The sequence below is a fragment of the Ailuropoda melanoleuca genome, chromosome 1 (genome assembly GCF_002007445.2).
Source record: "Ailuropoda melanoleuca isolate Jingjing chromosome 1, ASM200744v2, whole genome shotgun sequence".
Taxonomy (NCBI): domain Eukaryota; kingdom Metazoa; phylum Chordata; class Mammalia; order Carnivora; family Ursidae; genus Ailuropoda; species Ailuropoda melanoleuca.
Window position 1 is genome coordinate 1,661,544 of NC_048218.1, and position 23,183 is coordinate 1,684,726.

General features: G+C 46.5%; 1 protein-coding gene across 3 annotated transcripts in view; it reads left to right on the forward strand.

The window, feature by feature from the left end:
- Positions 1-23,183, forward strand: part of UBE2G2 (ubiquitin conjugating enzyme E2 G2) — a 37,612-nt gene that overhangs the window by 225 nt on the left and 14,204 nt on the right. For 2 of the 3 annotated variants that reach the window (XM_034654586.1, XM_034654590.1), the window contains exons 2-3: positions 17,703-17,738; positions 17,829-17,874. The exons of the other annotated variant lie outside the window; for it this stretch is intronic. In XM_034654586.1, coding sequence (XP_034510477.1) covers positions 17,703-17,738; positions 17,829-17,874 — 82 coding nt within the window. The remainder of the gene's footprint in view (positions 1-17,702; positions 17,739-17,828; positions 17,875-23,183) is intronic. 3 annotated transcript variants of the gene reach the window in all.

Sequence of the window (23,183 nt, forward strand, 5' to 3'; positions counted from 1 at the left end):
CCCGCGCCCTCTCTTCCAACCCTAACCCCCATGCGCCTTCCGACCCCGTACCCCCTCCTCCCGCCCTAACCCCCGGCCCCACACCCTCCTACAGCCCTAGTCCGTGACCGTGGCCCCGCAGGCTGGGCGCGGCCTGCGTTGGTGGCGATGTGAAAGTTGTGGACTCCTAAACCACGTGCCCGCCTGTTGGCGACTAGAGCAGGGAGCTTTTGGTAAATCGTGGGTCATCCCGAGTCTCTGATGCGGTCCTCTGCCGGCCCGCCACCTGCTCCTGCGTGTGTGAACAAGCTTGTACCGAGCGCTCTTGGAAAAGTGGACGTTCAGGAGCGCGCGTGTGTGTGTCTCTGGCTCCTGTAATTCGGAGCCTTGCACACAGGTGTGGGGGAGCGGGGAAAGCCCAAGTGGCCAGCTGAGAAGTTCAAACCAAAATTGCAGCCAGAGAAAGCGCCTTGTGATGCGTTTGAGGTGAAAGGTCAGATTTTGGCTTTTCTTTACTAAGGGAACAGGTTTTGAGTCGTTCCCCCTGTCATTCTTACTAGGGTGGTGTTCAGAAACCCTCAGTGCTTTCCGAGCCAGGAAAATGTTGTAATATTTGGGGAGAGCAAAGTGAGAAGCGAAAACCTAGGAACATTCTGTGCCCTGCCTTTTCCCAGCAGAATGCTCCTCCGGAAGAGTTGCCAGGAGAGGGCATGGCCGAAATGGGTGTGGTTTTGTTTTGTTTTGTTTTTTTAAGATTTTATTTCTTTATTTGAAAGAGAGAGAGACAGCCAGCCAGAGGGGGAACACAAGCAGGGGGAGTGGGAGAGGAAGAAGCAGGCTCCCAGAGGAAGAGCCCGATAGGGCTTGATCCCAGGACTCTGGTATCACGCCCTGAGCTGAAGGCAGACGCTTAACGACTGAGCCACTCAGGCGCCCCCGAAATGGGTGTGTTGAACCGTTCTGAGCTGCTGGTGGACACGGTGGTAGTCTGCCTGTGGCAGAGAGCAGGGCCTCCACCGCCAGTCAGGGTTCAGCTGCTTCTGCTTATAAGCTCTCTGCCCACCTTGGCCTTGACCACCGTGGCCTTGACACTTTGCTCCTCTGGGAAGATTCACGCTTTTCAGGACACCTGTTAGGTAGCTCTCCATTCTCTAGGCTGTTATTGTTACGATGACATAGAGGATACTTTCAGAAGGAGGTTGGAAATAAACCAGAGTAATTGGTAAATATGCACAGAGCTCAGTGTCCTAACCAGCTGGCCCTCAGGGAGAGTCCAGGAGCGACTGGGCTCCTTAGAATAGATGTTTACATACTGAGCTACCGGGGCGCCCCAAGTGTTGTTTTAAGCCTTTGAGTGTGGTGACAGGGGTAGAAAATGAATACAATATGTCACGGAGGGGAGTTCAGTTGTTGCTGTATCTTAGAAACATCATAAAATTCCAATTTAGTGATCCTTATCTTTTGTGAATTAGCATCTAGTTTGTCTTATCACATTTTAAGGTGGCACATCCATTGTAAAGGTTGGACTTTGTAGAAACAACTTCTCTGTGACATGGGGTTTCAGTAATTATTGGGGTAGGGTTCAGTCATACTTTTTTATATTTGGGAATAGTCCCAGAACTGCCGAAATCTAGAGGTGGTGGAACCTTGGATAGGCTTCTGTTGAGCCCCTGGTTTTTCACATTTTGCAGGAAATTGAATAACAGAGGCAAAATGATGTGCCTGGGTTCTTACAGCCAGGAGAAAGGAGAGTCAGAAGAAGGACCCAGATATTGTATTTTTTGAAATACTTTTAAAATTTATATTTTATTTATTTTTTTAAAGTAGGCTCCACACCCCGCGTGATCAAGACTTGAGCTGAGATCAAGACTTAACCGACTGAGCCACCCAGGCACCCAGAACCCATATATTTTAAATGGGTATCTTTTTGATGTTTTATTGTCGCACATCCAGCCTTTCTAAGAAGTGTCAAAAATAGACTTAGGTATTGGGTTTTGGGAGTCGTCTTTGTTAAGACAGAACAGAAATTTGTTCTATCACTGTTCTGGAGACCCGAAGGCCCAAATCCGGATGTTGGCAGGGCCACACTCTGTAGGCTTCAGGGAAGAGTCCTTGCCTCTTGCAGCTTCTGCTGGTTGCCAGGAATTCTTGCTGTTCCTTGGCTTGTGGCAGCATAACTCACGTCTCTGCTCATCTTTGCTTGGCCGTCTTCCCCCTTAGGGAGATGCCGGTCATTGGTCTAGGACCCACTGTAATCCAGTGTGACCCCACTCTTAACAGGATTACATCAGCAAACAAGGTTTCGTTCACAGGGTCTGGGGGACATACTCAGCCTAGCACAGTATGAGAACCGCAGGCTTGAATGTTGAGGATTGAGCGCCTGCTCCTCCTGCACCAGAGCTGCCCCCAAGTCCCCATGTCTCCATGGCTGACAGCCACCTTCTTCCATGTTCTTGGGCTCAGAACCTTAGATTCGCCCTTGATGACTCCCTTCGTTTTCTGTTCATGTAGAACCTGTTGTCCTACCTTCAGACTTTATCTGGAGTCCCACGCTGCTCCAAGCCACTCACTGGTGGCCTGGATTACCGCCAGGACAGTCCTGACAGGTCTGCTCTGCTCTTGCCTTGCTTTGTTCTGTTCTCAGCACAGTTAAAAGAGATCCCCTTAAAGCTCATCAGTTCACGTCACTCTGCCTGGGACCCTCTGTTGCCATAAGAACCAAAGTCCTTGCACTGACCCCTGCCTCTTTAACTTCTTCTGACCCTTGCGCCCTCAGCCCCACTGGCCGTGTCATGGGCACACTTCTCCCCCGGGCGTCAGCACTCCCTTCCCCTGGATACCCTCATCGCTGGTGCCCTGTTCCCCTGCAGAAGCTTTCCCTGGACCCCTGGATTCTGTCTGTCCCTCTGGTCACCGTCCTCTTGCCCTGGCAATATCCTTCTTGAACTTTTCAAAACACTTCTGTATTCTGAAGTGTATCGTATATGTATAGAGCAATGTGTCTATTCGCATGAAAAGTAAAATGAACATCTGTACACATGGCACCCAACCCAAGAAATAGAACATTAACAGTAACTGGAAGTCTTTGTGCCCCTTCCCTCTCTCTACCCCTGCCACTCACTGCCACTGAAGTCTGATTCCTTTCCTTTCCTTTGTAGTTTTACTGCTTAATGTACTTACAAACACCATATTGTTTATTTCTGCCTGTTGTACTTAATAATTTAGATGGAATCGCACAGTGTGTGTTCTGAGAACTTTTGCTGGGCACTGATTCTGAGACTTATGCCTGTCAAAGCACACAGCTGCGGTTCATTTCCACTGCTGCGTGGTACTCTAGTTTATGAATAAGCCGGAATTTATCCAGTACGTCATGCATGGGCATTTAAGTTGTTTCGTTCTCGATTATTATACACCTGATGCTGCTGTGGACATTGCTGGTGCATTTGTGCAAGGTCTGTATCTGGGGTGTAGCACAGTCATGGAGCACTCCTGTAATCCACGTTCTTGGCTTGTGTCGGACTGCCTCCCGCCAGACTGCCTCCCTGTGTGCTTGTCCCCGTGCACATTGCCTTGAATGTTCACTGATGCCTTGGTGTTGGGCACAGGCTGTGTTCATCAACCTCATGGTGAGACATGGTTCCTTGTGGTTTTAATTGTGTGTTGTGATTAAAGTTGAGCATTCTGTCAGGTTTGTAGGTGGTTGATGTGTTTTCCTTTGTGAAATGTCTGTTTGTGTCTTTTACCAAATTTCCATAGGGTGGTTTCTCCTTTTCTTACTGATCTGTAGGTGTTCTTTGCATATTCTCTCTTCCTTTATATATCCCTAATCCATTGTTGGTTATATATGTTGTAAGTGTTTTATCTGTTTGCTCTTTGTGTTTTCACCCTTTGTGGTGTCTTTTTTTTCCCCAGCCATCTTTTTTTTTTTTTTTAAGCAGTTTTGTTAAGGTTTAACTATATACAATAAGTTAATATACTTAAAGTTTACAGTGTGATGAAATTTGGTGGATGCACACCCCTGTGAAGCCGTTACCACAGTCAGGATGAGGGGCATAGCCACTGCCCACTGAAGTCTCCTCCTGCTGCTGGAATGCAGCTGTCCTGTGCCTTCCTGTGCCCCCAGATCCTGGGCAACGATCGCCTGATCTGCTCTGAGTCACCGTAGATTGTTCAGTCTTTTCTTTGGTCAGGACTTTTTGATCCAGTATGATTGTGTCGCCATTTGTCCTCCGAGTTGTTGCCTTTCTGCTTCAGAGTAACACTGTACTGTACGCGCAGACCAGAGTGTGTTCATGCATTCACCTGTTGGTGGACCTTTGGGTGGTTTCTAGTTCTCGGTTAATACAAAGAAACCTTCAGCAAACATTGGTGTGCATGTCTTTCTGTGGACATACACATTCACATCTCTTGGGTAAATACAAGAGAAGGTCACCTGTGAAGTTTATGTTTGATTTTTAAAGAAACAGCCAGACTGCTTTCCCAAGTGGTTGTACCATTTTACATTTCTGCCATCAATGTATTAGAGAGTTCCAGTGGCTCCACTGCCTTGTCCACACTTGGTATTTTTAGCCATTCTATTGGGTGTGTAGTGGTATCTCATTGTAGTTTTTAATTTTTTTAATTTTTAAGACATCTTAATTTATTCTACCATTTTCTGTGCTTGTTTTTTTATGGTTTATTTATTTATTTGAGAGAGGGGGAGAGAGAGAGAGAGAGTGAGCGCAAGCAAGCTCAAGCAGGGGGACCCTCAGAGGCAGAGGGAGAAGCAAGCTCACCATGGAGCAGGGAGCCTGATGTGGGACTCGATCCCAGGACCCCGGGATCATGACCCAAGCTGAGACACCCAGGTGCCCCATTGTGTTGTAATTTTCAATATACAGTCTTTCATCTCCTTGGTTAAGTTTATTCCTAGGTATTTTTTTCATTTTTATGCAATTATAAATGGGATTCTTTTCTTAATTTCTTTTTCTGATAGTTCACTGCTAATGTATAGGAACGCAGCAGATTTTTGTGTGTTGCTTTTATTTGTATCCTGCAACTTGACTGAATTTGTTTATTCTAACAGCTTTTTGATGGAGTCTTTAGGGTATTTTATGTATAATATCATGTCAGTTGCAGATATTGATAGTTTGAATTCTTCCTTTCCAATTTGGGTGCCTTTTATTTCTTTTTCTTTACTAAATGCACAGGCAAGGATTTTGAATACTCTGTTGAATGTGAGTGGTGAGAAGAGGTATCCTTGTCTTGTTCCTGATCTTAGAGGAATCCATTCCAGCTTTTCACCATTGAGTCTGGTGTTGGCTGTGGGATTTTCATATATGGCTTTTATTATGTTGAGGTATGTTCCATCTCTACTCGCTTTGTTGAGCGTTATATGTGGATATTGAATTTTATCAAATGCTTTTCTGCATATGTTGGGATGATCATATGATTTTTATCCTTCATTTTGTTAATGTGGTTTGTCATATTGACTGATTTGCAGATGTCGAACCATTCTTGCATTCCTGGAATAAATTCCAGTTGATCATGCTGTATGATCCTTTTAATATATTGTTGAATTCAATTTGCTAATATTTTGTTGGGGATTTTTGCATCTGTGTTCACCAGGGATATTGCCTTGTAATTTTCTTGTGGCATTCTTGTCTGGTTTTGGTATTACGGTGAAACTGGCTTTGTAAAGTGTTCCCTCTGCATCTGGTTTTTGTTTTTTGTTTTTGTTTTTGTTTTGTTTTGTTTTGTTTTTGGAAGAGTTTGAGAAGAACTGGTATTAATTAATTCTTTGCATGTTGGGTAGAATTCACCAGTGAAGCCATATGGCCCTGGACTTTTGTTTGTTGGGAGGTATCTCATTACTGATTCAGTCTCCTAACCAGTAATCAGTCTGTTCAGATTTTTTATTTCATCATGATTCACTCTTGGTAGGTTATGTGTAGGAATTTATCCATTTCTTCTAGGTGGTTCAATTTGTTGGCATACGGTCATCCATAGTAGTCTCTTGGGATCCCTTGTATTGCTGTGGTGTCAGTTGTAACATCCCTTTCATTTCTGATTTTATGTTTTGAGTCTTCTTTCCATTTAACTTGGTGAGTCTAGCTAAAGGTTCATCAATTTTATCTTTTCAAAGAACCAGCTTTTAGTTTCATCATTTCTATTGTCTTTTTAGTCTATTTAATTTATTTCTGTTCTGTTTACTTCCTTCTACTAACTTTGGGCTTCGTGTGTTCTTTTTCTAGTTTCTTGAGTCTTAGAGCAAGGTTATTTATTTGAGATTTTCTCTGTTTCTTGATGTAGGCGTTTATCACTATGAACTCTTTTGGAACTGCTTTTACTGCATCTCATAAATTTTAGTATATTACATTTCCTATGTTTTAATTTTATGTCTCAAGGTGTTTTTTTAATTTTTTTATGTCTTTTTTGACTCATTGGTTATTCAGTAGCGTGTTGTTTAATCTCCACATATTTGTGAATTTTCCGGTTTTCTTCATGTAATTAATTTCTAGTTTCACATTATTGTGATTAGAAAAGATGTTTTATATGATTTCGGTCCTCTTAAATTTGTTAAGACTTATTTTGTGGCCTAACGTGTGATTTGTCCTGGAGAACGTTCCACTTGCACTTGAGAAGAATGTGTATTCTGCCGCTTTTGAATGGAATGCTCTGTAAGTATCTGTTAAGCCCATTTGGTCTAATGCGTCATTTAAGGCCAGTGTTTTCTTACTGATTTTCTGTATATAAGTGGAGTATTAAAATCTCCTACTATTCTCGTATTGCTATGAATTTCTCTCTTTAGGTCTGTTTAAATTTTCTTTATATATTTAGGTGCTCCTGTGTTGGTGCTTAAGTATTTACAAATATTACATCTTCTTGTTGGATTGACTCCTTTATAGTTATGTAATGCCTTTCTTTGTCTCTTAATATAGTCTTTGTTTTAAAGTCTGTTTTGTCTGGTACAAGTATAGATGCTCTAGATTTCTTCTGGTTTCCATTTGCGTGGAACATCTTTTTTTATCCCTTCGCTTTCAGCGTGTGTGTCTTACATCTGAAGTGAGTCTCTTCAGTAAGCAGTATATAGATGGGTCTTGATTTTTTTTACCCATTCAACCTGTCTTTTGATTGGAGAATTTAGTCCACTTACATTTAAAGTAATTATTGATAGGCATGTGCTTGTTGCCATTTTTGTTAATTGTTTTCTGGCTTTTTTTTTTTTTTTAAAGATTTTACCTATTTATTTGACAGAGAGAGAGAGACAGCGAGAGAGGGAACACAAGCAAGGGGAGTGGGAGAGGGAGAAGCAGGCTCCCTGCTGATCAGGGAGCTTGATGTGGGGCTCAATCCCAGGACCTCGGGATCATGACCAGAGCTGAAGGCAGACGCTTAACCGACTGAGCCACCCAGGTGTTCCCATCTGACAGTTTTTGTAGTTCCTCTCTTCTTTGTGGTTTGATGACTTTCCTTGGTGGTATGCTTATATTTCTTTATCTTTTGTATGTTTGCTATGGGTTTTTTGCTTTGTGGCTACCATGAGGCTTACATATAACAACTTATGTTTATCACAGTTTAAGTTGATAATAACTTAAGTTTCTAAAGCTCAACATTTTTACTCTCCCTCGTCCCCACATTTGATACTTTTGATATCACACTTTACATCTTTTTATCTGTGTATTCCTTAATTAATTATTGTGACTATTTTTACTACCTATGTCTTTCAGCCTTCAACCTAGCTTTAGAAGTGCTTAACTCACTACTTTTACTATATATTTACCTTTCCAGTGAGATTTATTCTTTTACATGTGTTCTTGTGAACACCCTTTCTTTTCAGCTTAAAGAAGTCCCCATAACATTCCTTAAAAGGCCGCGTTAGTGGTGATGAACTCCCTCTGCTTTTGTTTCTCCGGAAAACACTTTATCTCCCCCTCACTTCTGAATGATCGTTTTGCCGGGTAGAGTATCTTGGTTAGAGATTTTCCTGTCAGCACTTTGAATATATTGCGCCACTCTCTCTGGCCTGCAAAGTTTCTGCTGAAAAACCTGCTGATAGACTTAGGGGCGGTTTCCTTGTACGTAATAAGCTGTTTTTCTCTTGTTATTGTTATTTTTTTTTAAACCTCCTTCTCCCCCTACCCCACTCCCATCTCTTGCTGCTTTTAAGATTTTCTCCTGGTCTTTAATTTTTGACGTGTAATTATAATGTGTCTTGCTGTGGGTCTCTCCGAGTTCCTCTTATTCGACACTCTATGGGCTTTTTGGAGTTGGGTGTCTGTTTCCTTCCCCAGATTAGGGAAGTTTTCAGCATTACTTCTTCAAGGAGATTTCCAACCTTTTCTCTCTCTCTTCTCCTTCTGGAAACCCTACGATCCAAATATTAGTCTGTTTAATGTTGTCCTATAAGCCCCTAAACTATCTTCACTTTTTCATTCTTTTTTCTTTTTGCTGCTTTGATTGAGTTCCACTGCCTTGACTTTGAGCTGTCTGATCCTTTCTTCTTCATCTAGGCTGTACTTCAGTCAGCTATTGTATTCTTCACTCTGTGACTTCTTTTTTTTTTTTTTTCTTTTTTAGAGAGGGAGAGAGAGTTGGGCGGGGAGGCAGAGGGAGAGAGAAAATCTCAAGCAGACTCCATGCCCAGCATGGGGCCCTCCTGCACAGAAAGGCTCCTGACTCTGTGACTTCTTGCTTTCCCAGGGGTGGTAGCTGTTTAAGAACTCTTTCTTCATTGGTCACCAGAGTCAGGTGATAGAGAAGTCCCCGGCAGCAGTCATGAAATTTGGGGCACCAGATGAGTATGAGCTCATTCCTGTGTCATAACTACTATTACAGTTTCATGGGACCGGGAACTCAAGTGTCCCTGGCCTCCAGAGCCAGGTGCTCAAGAGGTGTCCCATAGGTGACAGCCACAGAAATCAGGGCACTGGGTACGTGTAAAAGCTCCCTTCAGGGAGATGCTGGTGCCCTGGAGCATGGCAAAGGGAGAGGGCGAAGGGGATGCCCTAGTCTCTGTGCCCAGAGAAGAGTGTTCCAGCAGGTTCTTGACATGTGTGTGTGAAATCAGATGCCTGCCCTCAGGCTGGTGCTCTGATACAAGCAGGTGAGCCTCCTTCACTTAAGTCTGGGCACAGTCCACCAGCTCCCTCCGAGCTGGGCCCTGGGGCGGGGGAGTCCCAGCATACAAGACTTTTAAGGGAGGCTTCACAGATTGCTCCCGTCTTGTGGGTCTCGGGATGTGAGTCCCATGGGGTTTCAAAGTTAATTGTTTTTGGGGCTTGTATATCCAAGCGTACGTCTTAACAGTTGGGGTGCTGCTGTGGGGTTTGAACCTTTTGCGCCTCAGGGAGAAGCTCTGGGTTTTGAGTTTTCTCCTGGTTATGAGATACTGCGAGGAGGGCCGTGATTGTGTCCCAGCCTCTCTTAGCTGCTTCAGTGTGGTTTTCTTCTCATTCGCTTGATGTGCACTTATGACTCAGCCAGCCTTTAGTGTCTTTTTTTTTTTTTAAGATTTTTACTGTATTTATTTCAGAGAGAGCGCGTGTGCGCATGCAAATTGGGGGAGGGGCAGAGAGAGAGAGAATCTCAAGCAGACTCCCCACTGAGTGCGGAGCCCAGTGTGGGGCTCGATTCCATGACCCTGAGAACATGACCTGAGCTGAAACCAAAAGTCAGAGGCTTAGCCAACTGAGTCACCCTGGCACCCCAGCCTTTTAGTGTGTTTTTAAGAGGAAATTGTTCTCTGTAGCTGTAGACTCTTGTGTCCGTGGAAGGAGGGGCCCTCAGGGTGTTCCTAAGGTGCTGTCTTCTGGCTTTATTTTATTTTATTTTATTTTTATTTTTTTTAAAGATTTTATTTATTTATTTGACAGAGATAGAGACAGCCAGTGAGAGAGGGAACACAAGCAGGGGGAGCGAGAGAGGAAGAAGCAGGCTCCCAGTGGAGCAGGGAGCCCGATATGGGGCTCCATCCTAGGACCCTGGGATCAGGCCCTGAGCCGAAGGCAGACGCTTAACGACTGAGCCACCCGGGTGCCGCTGATACTCGCTTTCCCAATGACCGATGGCACTGAGCATTGTTTTGTATGTTTCCATGCCATCATAAGTGTCTTGTGTTTTCTGATTCTTAATCCTATATATTGTTTTCTTAGTAAGTTGTAACAGTTCTTTATATAATGTACCTGCTAGTCTTTCGTTGGATATTTTGTAAATATTTTCCCTTAAAGTGAGGCTTGCCTTTTTTCAAGTTGTGGTAAAAAAACACATAATTTTATTTCTTTTACCAATTTTTAAGTGTGTATTATGGTATTGTTAATAATATGCATATTGTCATGTAGCAGAGCTTTAGAACTCCTTGGTTTTGTGCACCCCTTGAACAGCACCTCCGTGGCTTGCCTCTTAATTCCCGTAACGCTGTCTTTTAAAGAGCAGAGGGTGTTTTCGTTTCACTGAAGTCCAGTCTGTTTACTTCTGAAATGTTTCGTGTGTTTTATGTTTAAGAAATCCTGGCCTACCATGAGATTGCTACCGTTTCCTCGTATGATAGACATCATGTGTTCTTCTCGATGATGTATAGTTTCAGCTTATGTTTAAATCTGTGACCCATATCCAGGTAAAGGTTTGTTCTCACCATGAGGTAAAGGTCAGGGTTCATTTGCAGATTACTTACAAATGGCCATCCACCTGTTCAAGGACCGTGTTCATTTTCTAGGGCTGCCATAACAAAATACCTGAGACTGGGGGCTTCAACAACAGAAATGTTTTCTGACGGCCTGACATCAAACTGTGGGCAGGCCTGGCTCCTCCGGAGGCCTCTCTCCAGGGCGTGTGGATGCCATCTTCCCCCGGTCCTCACACGGTCGATGCTCAGTGTATGCCTGCGTCCTGATCTTCTAAGAACACCGGTCATGTTGGATCGGGGCCCTTAGCAACCTCATATTTATTTATTTATTTATTTAAAGACTTTATTTATTTATTTGACAGGGATAGAGACAGCCAGCGAGAGAGGGAACACAAGCAGGGGAGGTGGGAGAGGAAGAAGCAGGCTCCCAGCGGAGGAGCCTGATGTGGGGCTCGATCCCATTACGCCGGGATCACGCCCTGAGCCGAAGGCAGACGCTTAACTGCTGTGCCACGCAGGTGCCCCTCATTTTTATTTAATCACCTCTTTACAGGCCCTAGTTACAAGCTTTTCTCCATTTTGGTTTTTTTCACTTAGCATGTATTGGAGTTCATTGCACACTAGTACATGGAGGTATGTATCTTTCGTTTTCCTAGCAGGGGAATACTCCATTGGTAGATAGATCATAATTTGACTGACTGGTCCCCTATTTATAGGTACTTGGGTCAGATTTCCAGTGTTTTGCTATTACAAATAATCCTGAAATGAATAGCCTATTGCATGCATATTTTCCTCTTTTTACCAGTGTATCTGTCTCTAGGGAAGATTCTGAGATGTGGGATTTCTGGGTCAAAGTTTGAGTTTATATTGCATTTTGTGTGGTGGCTGTTTCTTAAGCCACTATTAAAAAAATGTTTTTAACAAATTAACATTCTCAGGGATTCAGTGGCATGGTTTATGCAGATTTCTCTGATACTGTTAAGAGTTTTTCTTTCTGAAGTTGCTTTCATCAATAAACACGAAGCTGTGTGTGTGTGTGTGTGTGTGTGTGTGTGTGTGTTTTGGAAACAAAACCAAGAAAGGAGAGTGGTCAGGAAACATCGCCTCTGGGGAGCTCGGGCGCTGTAGTTCTTCTCTGACCAGTAGGTGCCACTGTTGAATCAGGATGCAGGTGGGCAGGCCGCTGGGTGCGAGGTCTCTACAGCGCCGGGCCCTGTAGACCACCGTTCACCTCTGCCTAGCAGGAGGCTGTCGCAGAGCGAGGTTCCAGTGGGCCACAGATGAGGAACCAAGCCGGCTCTTTCTGGGGGAAGCTGCCCTTCAAGGTTCCAGGTGCACAGGTGTCGTCCTTCCTTTGTCTTGCTCTCAGGCACCCCCCCCCGCCAGCAGTTTATAACTCATCTGCTTTAATTTGTTGGGTTTTTTTCCTTACAATAAGGTGATTTGACTTTAGACATGAAAACTAGACTGGATTTCAGATGATTGGGTGTGCAGAGACTGGTGAGCTGGGTTATGGGGTCCCCTGGGGCCCCTTCCCCTGGTCTGCTCTCACGCAGAGACGCAGAGGGGGACTGAGACAGAGCATGTGTACCACACCCGAGGGGCTCAGCCTTCCGGGTTTTCCTCCTCATTCACACCTGATCCTCCCTCCTTGAAGTGTCTGCTGCCCTTGACGTTTGTCCTGCTTCCCTGGCCTCCTCTTGGCACCCCCACTGCTCCTTCCCTTCCTGCAGCTTCCCAGGCTGACATGCCCTTGTGACAGAGGTGGCTCTCCGCTGTGCCCACGCTTGTCACTGGGTCAGGCTGTCTTAACAGCTGTTACGGGCGCTTTGAATCAGGTCGTTTTGCTTGCATAGGACCCGACTATGGCAGAGCTTTCCTGGTTCCTTCTCCCTACATGGTGGTAGCATTCCCTTGTCATTGTGGAGACCTGACAGTGGCCCCTGAATTTCCAAGTGTTCCCTGGGAGAACTGCCCCGGCAGCTCCGTCTGTTCCCTGTGCACACAGCTCCCAAATTTATACTGCTAGTGTCATCTCTCCCTGGAGACACACTTGTTTCTCCAACAAGCTGTGTGTCCTCTCTACTTCTTTTTTTTCTTTTTTAAAGTTTTATTTTACTTAGAGAGTGAGAGAGCATGGCGGAAAGGGGCAGAGGGAGAAGGAAAGAGAATCCCAAGCAGACTCCCTGCTGGAGTGCAGAGCCTGATGTGAGGCTTCATCCCACGAGTCCGAGATCATGACCTGAGCCAAAACCGAGAGTCAGACATCTAACCGACTGAGCCACCCAGGCGCCCCTTTACTTGTCTGTTTACTAGTCTCCACTTTAATGTGTTTAAATTAGAATTCCTGCTTTTCCCCCAAACCCATCCCTTCCTGTTCTATCCCAGTAATAGCACCATCGTTCACTTAGTTGTTTGGGCCAGGAACCTGGGACCAGCCTTGTTGGTCCTCACGTGCCACGTCCACTTGCTCTCTACCTGCAGAAGAGACCCCCGTCGCACCATTTCTGACGTGCCACTCTGACTCAAGCCGCCAGCTTCCCTGCTCAGACTGTCGCAGTAGCAACTCTTAAAATTGGTTAGTAATTTGAGGGGCACCCAGATGGCTCAGTCAGTTAAGTGTCTGCCTTTGGCAGACGTGGTCATGATCTCAGGGCCTAGGACTGAGCCCAGTGCAGGCACGTTGAGTTTCCTACTCAGGGAGGGATCCGCTTGTCCCTCTCCCTCTTTCCCTCCCAATGCTCTCTTCTCTTAAATAAATAAATAAAATCTTTTAAAAAAAAGTTTATTAGTTTGAAATACAGCTGGCATAAGGACAGGTGCAGGGAAAGACATATTCCCCTCGGTGAGCTCTCAGAGCATCAGTACCCAGCGTAAGCAAGAAGTCTGCCAGCTCACCAGAACCCCAGAGTGTGGGACCCCCACCCCCAAAGCAGCTCTTTCTTCACAGGATAATCACCTTGCTTTGTTTTTCCACCACAGCATGCGTTCTTAAACATTGTAGTTTAGCTTGCCTGGTTTAATGAATGTAGTCTGTCGATAAATGTAGTTTTGTGTGGTGTGTTCTGTGCTGTGTGTGCCTCTGTGGTGTGATGTACATTGCATGGACACGTGCAGACCTGGCTTCTTCACACCACTGTACGCATCATTTGTTTTCGTTTTTGTTCCATTGTGTGACTGTACTACAGTCTCTTGCTCGCTGCTGCTGTCGATAGTATTTGGGTGTTCTCGTTTTCCCCGGCTGTTAGGAATAGTGCTGCTGCACAAAGCATAGGCGCAGTGGGGTAGCACTCCGCAGCAACGAAGAGTGAAGGCTTGCCGTTGGCAACAACATGGACGGACCTGGAGAGCATCACACTAAGTGGTATAAGAGAAAGACAAATATCAGATGATCTCTCTCACATGTGGAATCTTAAAAAAACAACTCACAGATGCAAGTACAGGTTGGTGGTAGCCACGGGGGATTAGCGGGTGGACAGAATGGGTGAAAGAGGTCAGAAGGTAGAGACTTCCAGTTATAAAATAAAGAAGTCCTGGGGATGTAACGTACAGCATGGCGACTATAGTTAATAATGCCTTATTGTACATTTGAAAGTTGCCAAGAGAATAGATCTGAAAAGTTCTTATCATGAGAAAAAACGGTTCGTGACTGAGTGTTGGTGCGTGTTAGCTAACTAGACTTAGCGTGCTCATTTCAGAACACGTACAAATAGTGGCTCCCTGTGTCGCACACCTGAAACTAATAGAATGTGATAAGTCAATTTTATCTCCATTTAAAAAAAAGGAACGAGGAACCCTCTCCAGTGTCACCCTCACAGCAGGGCTCTCTTGCGACCACGGGCTGTGTCTATCACTTTATCGTGTTCTTCACCGTGCTCTGTGCTCTGTTTTCACGGATGTTTCCTTGTCTGCTGCCTGTCTGCCTTCGTTAGTACCTAAGCTCACGGAAGGCAGGGACCTTGTCTGTCCTTTGCCACGGCGTGTCCACTGGCTAGATAGTGCTTGGCAGAGAGAGGTATAATTGATGGTTAGTGGTTGGCCCTTCTGGTCACATTGGCCAAGCGGGCCTGCTCAGACCACTGTCCCGTGGCTTTGGATTGCTCCTCAAAGCTTCAAAGGGGACCAAGAAGCAAATGTAAGGATAAAAAATGACATCTGCATTTGAATGGTTTTGTGATTAGAATTTTAACTATGTACTTTTCAGTACATAAAATTAGGTAGCAAAATAGAGACACGGGACAAGCTTTCAAACCAATAGCTGGAACAATATTTTCCTGATAGTAGTGAAATATTTAAATTGTCCCGTGTTTATAAGGTTTAGATTTGTTGTGGCCCTTCAGCAGTGAACTTGATGAATTGTCAGTCTTGCTTCAAGCTGTTATCCCTGGTGTAGGTCTGCTTTCTCTGTGTCTTCAGGGAGAGTGTGAGTGTTACAGTATCAAGCTACTGAATTACATACAGGGACATTTCACGCTCCCTTACTCGGCCACAGGCTAAAAACATTCTTGGACGTGTCTCTTGGTGCACACATGTGTGCACTTTTCTGTGTGGTTTTACTCTTTTTTTTTTTTTAAAGATTTTTATATATTTATTGGACAGAGATAGAGACAGCCAGCGAGAGAGGGAACACAAGCAGGGGGAGTGGGAGAGGAAGAAGCAGGCTCATAGCAGAGGAGCCTGATGTGGGGCTCGATCCCATAATGCCGGGATCACGCCCTGAGCCGAAGGCAGACGCTTAACTGCTGTGCCACCCAGGCGCCCCCTGTGTGGTTTTACTCTTGAGAGGAAATGCTGGCTCAGGGTAGTAGCTGACGGCAGCCTCGTTTCCAAAGTGGTTGTACCAGTTGACCCTCCTCCCCGCGGGGCACATGTGCGGCCCCTCGGCTGGGCCGAAGCTTCTCCCACTTTGCTCACCTCGGGCTCCTGGGTGGTTCTGGTGGAGGTTAGTGCTGTCCCGTGTAGTTGAAGTCCCCCCACTGTTCATGAGGTGAGCATCTTGTCGCATGTCCTGCTGGCCACTTAGCTGTCTTTGTTTTGGTGACATGTCTTTTCAAGTGGTGTGCTTGATTTTCTTCTGGGTTGTTTATACATTTTTATTGATTTGTAAGGTGTTTTGGGAAGTCCTGTACTGGGTTGTTTGCATTTTCATGTATCTTTTAGAATTGTCTTGTTGCGTTCAGAGAAGAAGGCCTGTTGGGGTGTTGGCTGCGGTTGCACGGAATCTGTAGACTGAGTTTGAGGAGGATTGAGAACTTCCTGATGCTGACGGTTCGACTTGAGAACTTGCTCTGATCTCTATTTACCAAGGTCTTTAATGCTGTGACGGTTCTGGCACGTTTCAGATCTGCACATCTTCTAAAAACGCTCTTCTGTGCGTTTCCCATTATAATTGCTATCTTTGTAAGATTTTTCTAGCTTGTTCATACATAGAAACGCAGTTTGGTTGTATGTACGGACCTCGTAGTCAGCAATGCTGGCAAACTCACTCTTTCTAATAACGCATCTTTTTTTTTTTTTAAAGATTTTTTAAGTTTATTTATGAGCTAGAGACAGCCAGCAAGAGAGGGAACACAAGCAGGGGGAGTAGGAGAGGAAGAAGCAGGCTCCCAGTGGAGGAGCCTGATGTGGGGCTCGATCCCATAACGCCGGGATCACGCCCTGAGCCGAAGGCAGACGCTCAACCGCTGTGCCACCCAGGCGCCCCCTAATAACACATCTTGATTCTTTTGGACTTCGTACGTATGTACGCATAGCACCTATGAGTGATGACCTTTTGACTTCCTCTTTTCTGAGCCTTTTATTTGGCAAGGATTTGTTAATTTTATTTTATTTTATTTATTTATTTTTTAAAGATTTTATTTATTTATGACAGAGATAGAGACAGCCAGGGAGAGAGGGAACACAAGCAGGGGGAGTGGGAGAGGAAGAAGCAGGCTCCCAGCAGAAGAGCCTGATGCGGGGCTGGATCCTAGAACGCCGGGATCACGCCCTGAGCCGAAGGCAGAGCTTAACGACTGCATCACCCAGGCGCTTCAGGGATTTGTTAATTTTATGATCCGGTTTTTGGTTCAGTTTATCTTCTGTTTGTGTGGTTCTTCCTAGACCAGTGATGTCTTCGGCACCTGGGCCCAGCAAGGGGTGCGTTTGTGGCCTGAGCCCTTACTCCTGGTGGCCCCCCTTCCTGCCCATGACTGTTTTCACCTTGTGCTCTTTACCTTTCCACATTTATATGCAACTTTGGTTTCATTTTGGAGCTTTCCATATAAAAGATGAGGAGGCCAGGACTTAAAATGGCATCTCTCTTTTTTTTTTTTTAAAGAATTTATTTGAGAGAGAGAGAGAGAGAGAGCATGGCGCCGGGAAGGTGAGAGGGAGAAGCAGACTTCCCGCTGAGCAGGGAGCCTAACGTGGGCTCGATCCCAGGACTTTAGGATCATGACCTGAGCTGAAGGCAGTTGCTTCACCAACTGAGCCACGCAGGCGCCCTGTGAAATGGCATTTCTTAGTGGCAGGGCTGGGCCTCATCTTTCAACAGCTACTGACCTTTGGAAATTGCTGCAGACCGCTGCCGCCTACTTGCTTTCACTGAGCACTCAGGTCTGACACGGTGGAGCCTCATGTGGGGGCTCATGGATTTGGTAGAGCGGCACAGGGCGGGGTGGCCGGGAGCCAACAGCTAGCCTGTCTGTGCTGCCTGTCCTGCTTCACGAGCGCCAGCTCAGTCTCTAGTTTGTCACGTTCAGAAAAGCTGTGCCACCTCTCAAAGTGACAGGAAATACCATTCCGTTGGAAAATAATATACTATGTTTGATTTATGAAATTTAATCAAAAATAACTAGCAGGAGTATTTTTGAAAGATAGTTAACCCCTTTTGTCTTTTTGTAAAATGAAAGGGTTTATCATTCTAAAATTCTGCTTTTTGCTGCTGTACAAAGTTCTTACATAGTCTTTGTCAGAAATGTAACTGGAATAGGCATCCACTTTGGACAAACAGAATTTTGATCAGTTAATACATATACTCTACAAGTTTTAGTCTTACATACTTTTAAAAGTTGTTTTGTTAAAATGCCAACCTAATATGCGTTCTATTTCATAATGGTTTTACTTTTTCATTTTATAGAATTAACACTGAATCCTCCAGAAGGAATTGTGGCAGGTAAGGTACTGATGTTACCCTCTTTATAATCCACTTCTAATTGCAAACATTGCCTTCCAAGTTAATTATGGAAATTTGTTTCCCCTGCAGGCCCCATGAATGAAGAGAACTTTTTTGAGTGGGAGGCACTGATCATGTAAGTTAGTTATATGTGTTTGTAGTTTTCAAGACTTTCCTCGTCATTAGACCTTTGATTCTTTTTAGCACTGGGGCTGTGCTTAGAAATGTCCATTTGGAAAAAAGGCTTTGTGGATCTCTTGAATTTAGCTCTTTTCTAGTCTGCTAGTCTGAGAGCAGAAAAGTGTACAGGTGTGTATCCTGAGAAATGAAAATATTTCCTTAGAGCCAGTAAAAGTTTAGTTGATTTTATATTTCTAGAGTTTTACAATAAGTTTTTTTTTTTTTAAGTTCCTATTTATTTATTTGACAGAGCAAGAGAACAAGCAGGGGGAGCAGCAGAGGGAGAGGGGGAGGGGGAAGCAGGCTTCCCGCTGAGCAGAGAGCCCCACGAGGGACCGGATCCCAGGACCCTGGGATCATGACCTGAGCCGAAGGCAGACGCCTCACCGCCTGAGCCCCCAGGCGCCCTACAATAATTGAATGGTGTGCTGCTGTGCTGGGTTAGTCTCAGGCAGCGTCGGTGCTTTTGGCTTCAGGAAGTCCCTAAGAGCCCACAGCTCTGGGGGCAGAAGGTCCCTTGGGATGCAGGCGAGCCTCTGGCCCTACCCCCCTGTGCACCCACACTTCCCTTTTCCTCTCCTCCCCATGGAGCCCATTCTCTGCCACGGCTTCTTTCTCCATGCACTTCATCTGGCCTTCCATTGTCCCTGAGCCCAGGACGTGGCTTAGTTTTGAGGCCAGCAGTGTGGTTCCTAGCCCTGTTGTAGAAAGACCATGAGTGGATTTCCTGTTTCACTTAGTGATGTTACTTTAAGGGGTCACAAATGGACCCCTGATTCTAGAGTGTTCTATAGCCCTATGACCCAGCCCTTTGTTTGCTTTCCTCCTGCTTTACATGTATAGTTTTTGGCCATTCTTAGACTTCCTGTCTTTTCAACCGAATGTGGTTAAGTCACACGTGCGAGGTTGAGGTTGATTCCAGTGTCTCTGTTTTCTCGTTACTAAAATGAGATGCTTCAGTCGGTCGGCAAGTGCTGCGGTTGGGTTTCGTCGGGTTGAGCAGTGCTCCGTGGGAGGGGCGGGGGCAAGTGTGCACTAAAGACGTCATCACACCTTGTGAGTTTGCGCAGTGCCCACATCACATTACTTCTTCATGCTTTACGTGCTTTAGAAACAGCCTGCTGATAAATGGTGTCTGTGGAGGTTAGATTCATACGTGGAAATTAATGAGAAAATGACGGGTTTTTTGATAAGCAAAATATTTTAAAAATCATCAGTAGACGTTATCCAGAGAAAACAGACCAGGCATGACCTCTGATAATTTGTAATACTCTCATTGCTTGGGCCTGTGATGCCCATTGTTTTTCCTGTGTTTAAATGTTTCTGGCATGAGGATATCTTTACAGTCTGTATTTCTGTCTCATCTGCTATTGTGTCTTTTGTCCCCTAGAGTAATCACAGTGGGGTCAGGAGTCTCTGCTCAGCAGTGTCCTACATCTAATGGCACATGGCATTGTCCACTGGGTCAGCCATAGCTCCTGTCATTTTTAAGGACATAGGAGATTATATCATATGAACTTGATTTGTAACGCCCTTTTTCCATTTACTGTATCCTGTGCATTGTCCCTGTGTTAATGCAGGCACCTGTGTGTGCCACCTGGGCAGCAAGCATGGTGGTAGGGGACACGGGGTACTGGAAGGCTTGAGTACAGAGGTTAGTGGACCCCTGGCAGGTCTCCCAGCTTGCAAGATATTGGCTTGTGCCCATCAGCAGACTTACTTAGAAGCCCTTTAAGGGGCGCCTGGGTGGCACAGCGGTTAAGTGTCTGCCTTCGGCTCAGGGCGTGATCCCGGCGTTCTGGGATCGAGCCCCACATCAGGCTCTTCCGCTATGAGCCTGCTTCTTCCTCTCCCACTCCCCCTGCTTGTGTTCCCTCTCTCACTGGCTGTCTCTATCTCTGTCGAATAAATAAATAAAATCTTTAAAAAAAAAAAAAAAAGAAGCCCTTTAAGGGACATGTGAGCCCTCCAGTATGGTTTCTAAAAAAGTGTTGGGGTAACTAAACCTGTTAGGGTAACTATTACTAATTTTAGATAAACACTATAAAATTAAACGAGTATTTTGAAAACACACAGTAGTAATTAGATGCCAGGGCAACAAAAGCAGAAATCAACAAGTAGGACAATGTCAGACTGAAAAGCTTCCACTTAGCGCAGGAAACAGAACGAGAAGCCCACCGACAGAATGGGAGAAAATATTTGCGATTCCACATCTCTGATATCTCCAAAATATATAAGGAACTTGCACAACTCAACAGCAAACAAATAAGTAATCTGGTTAAACAATGGACAGAGGATCTGAACAGACATTTTTCTAAAGAAGACATCCAGACGGCCAGCAGGTGCGTGGAAAGGTGCTCACCATCACTCGTCATGCACCTCACACCAGTCAGAACGGACATGACACAGACAGACGGGAAACAGCAGGTGTTGGCGAGGATGCGGAGGAGGGGAGCCCCCTCACACTGCTGGGGGGAACGCAAGCGGTGCAGCCACTCTGGAAAACAGTATGAAGGGTCCTCAAAAAGTTAAAAATAGAGCTACCCTACGGCCCAGCAATCGCTCTTCTGGGTATTTACCCAAAGAAAATGAAAACACCAATTCAGAAAGCTGTCTGCACCCCCGTGTTCACTGCAGCGTCATTTACAGCAGCCAAGACAAGGGAGCAGCCTGAGTTGCTCTCCAGCGATGGATGAGAGGATAAACACGGTGGGTGTGTATACACATGCATGCACACACACGCGTGGATAATGCCCACAGAAAAGAATGAAGTCTTGCCGTTTGTGAAAAGGTGATGGACCTTGAGGCTATTATGCTAAGTGAAATAAGTCCAAGAAAGATAAATGCCATACGATGTCACCTACAGGTGGAACCTAAAATCCCATGACCCCCCAGACTCGTGCAGAGAGCACATAGGTGCCAGAGGTGCTGGGGGTGAAATGGGTGACGGAGGACGAAAGGTACAAACTTGCAGTTATAAAGTGAATGTGTGTCGGGAGTGAATGGGGGACAGCATGGCGACCAGGGTCGGTGACATTGCAGTAGGTATTTGAAAGTCCTCAAGACAGTCAGTCTGCAGGTGCTCATCACAAGAAGCGGAAGGTTGTAACTGTACGGTGCTGACTGTTCACTAGATTGACAGTGGTGCTGGTGTTGTGGTGTCTGCCGATGGTGAGTCCTTCTGCCGTGCTCCTGAAACAGTGTCGCATGTCAGTTATGCCTCCACTTAAAAGTCATGAGAGCTTTTTCAGGTGTGTTCAGCGCCCTTCTAGGTGAGGAAGGCTCTTGCATTAGTTTGGAATTCCCCTGCTTCAGGACTTGGGGAGCCTGTGGGTCTTGGTCCTGTTCCAGACCCTTTTACAAACAAGAGGCCGTTTACAGATGTACTTTAAGCATCTATTAAGGAATTAGCTGTCCTCCCATTGATTGGCCTCACGCTGCTGTTTGGCAGACAGCTGGCTGAGTTTCACTCTGTAGTAGCTTTGCTTTTCTCTCTTTTCATTCTTTGATTGTCCCCAGAGTTTCTGCCATGTCCCGGTGTCTCTGAAACCACGCTTGCCCCATTTTCTGGGGGCAGGGTGCTGCCGGGCTGGTAGCCCTGCCCCCCCACGGGGCCGCCGTCTCTCCTCAGCTGTGCTGTGAGGAAAACAGCTTCCCAGGCGCTCGGCCGCAGGTACCAAGTGCCTCTTGTCTGACGATGCAGGTGTAGCATAGGTGACCCCAGATGTCCCCCCGAGCGAACGAGGTGGGGGGTGTACGATGGGTATGCAGCAAATTAAGGACAGAAGGAGAACGAAAGAGTCAATGCCACAGCCTCTTCTCTGATGAAAAGTAGAAGGCAGCTCTGGGTTACCCGGCCGGCTCCGTCAGAAGAGTGTGCGACCGTTCACGCTGGGGTCGTGAGTTCGAGCCCCACGTGGGTGTAGAGATGACTTAAACAAAACCTTAAAAAAAATAGTTTAAAAAAACAGGTGGAAGGTAAGTCCGATGGCTCTCGGCTGAGCATTTGGTGGAGTTTGAGCTTACGGCCAGGAAGAGGGCTGGGGCTTCTCATCAGACGAGGAGATGTGGGGCCCGAGGGCTGTGTGGCTGGCATGGCTTCATGCTGTCAGGCCAGCCACTCTTGTCTCGTGCGGGTCAGAACAAAGAGGCTCATCATCCTCTTAGGTGGCATACATTCTGCCTCTTCCAGGTCCAGAGTCTCTGCCCTGTGTGGCCTTGTCGCCCTGGGCTTATCCGAGGTCCTTGACCGCACAGGGTGGATGTGGGGGCTTCAGTGAGGACAGGAGGAGCCCTGGTGCAGGCCCGCTGTTTGTCCTCAGTGGCTAGAAAATGTGTGAAGGCCTTTGGGATCTTGCTGCCCTGTTCTGTCCTTCCCCACCTAACTCCCCTCCAGACCAGAAGCTCCGGTAAAATGAGAAGGACCTCCTTCCCTCCGAGTGGTTGGGGACCCTTCGCCAGCTCCCCGACATGTCACAGCCGCGGGTGTGAGGTTCCCCAGGTGGTGCTCCTCCGCCGTCTGTGCTCAGCCTGGGGGGCTAGGCGCAGAGGTCAGGGTCGCGGCTGCCGCCCTCTACACTAGGCCCGCTCGTGTGCGGAAGACCGTCCCGGCGTGTCGCTTGTCCATGCCTCGCCTCCCGACAGGCCTGTGGCACTGAGATAGCCGTCCTCATCTGTGTGGTGGGCTCTCTGGCCCGGCAGTCGCGGCCTGGGACTCGGTCCGCAGCCCTCGGTGAGGAGGGTTCCTGCAGCGCTCCCTGCAGTTAGAGTGGGGACGTCATTGTCCGACATGCTGCAGGGAACACATGTGCCGTCCAGCGCTGCAACGCCACGTGGCCCTGGAACGGTCCAGACGGACTCCGCCTGCTGCTGTGGAAAGCTATCCAGTGTGTCGCTGAGTGCAGGAAGCCAGCCAGGAAACCGTGGGCCTGGACCCGTGTTGTCAACGGGGTGATTCTGTTGCCCGCCCCCCCTCCCCGACACTGGGTGGGATCCGGAGACATTTCTTGTTACGACTGGGGAGTTGGGGTGCTCCACTGCCAGCATCTGGTGGGAGGCTGCCAAACGCCTCACCGCCTGGACAGCCCCTGACAGCAGCCCCAGGCCTGTTGGGCCCAGGTTTCATGTGTGTCTAAGTGTGTAAGTCAGAGCTCTTAGTAAATTTATAGTTTTGAGCCATCCCACAGCACTTTTACAGCACTTCCAAAAAGCTCTTGTGCCTCTCGTCAGCCCGCATTCCCACCCTCAGCTGGAGGCAGCCTGTCT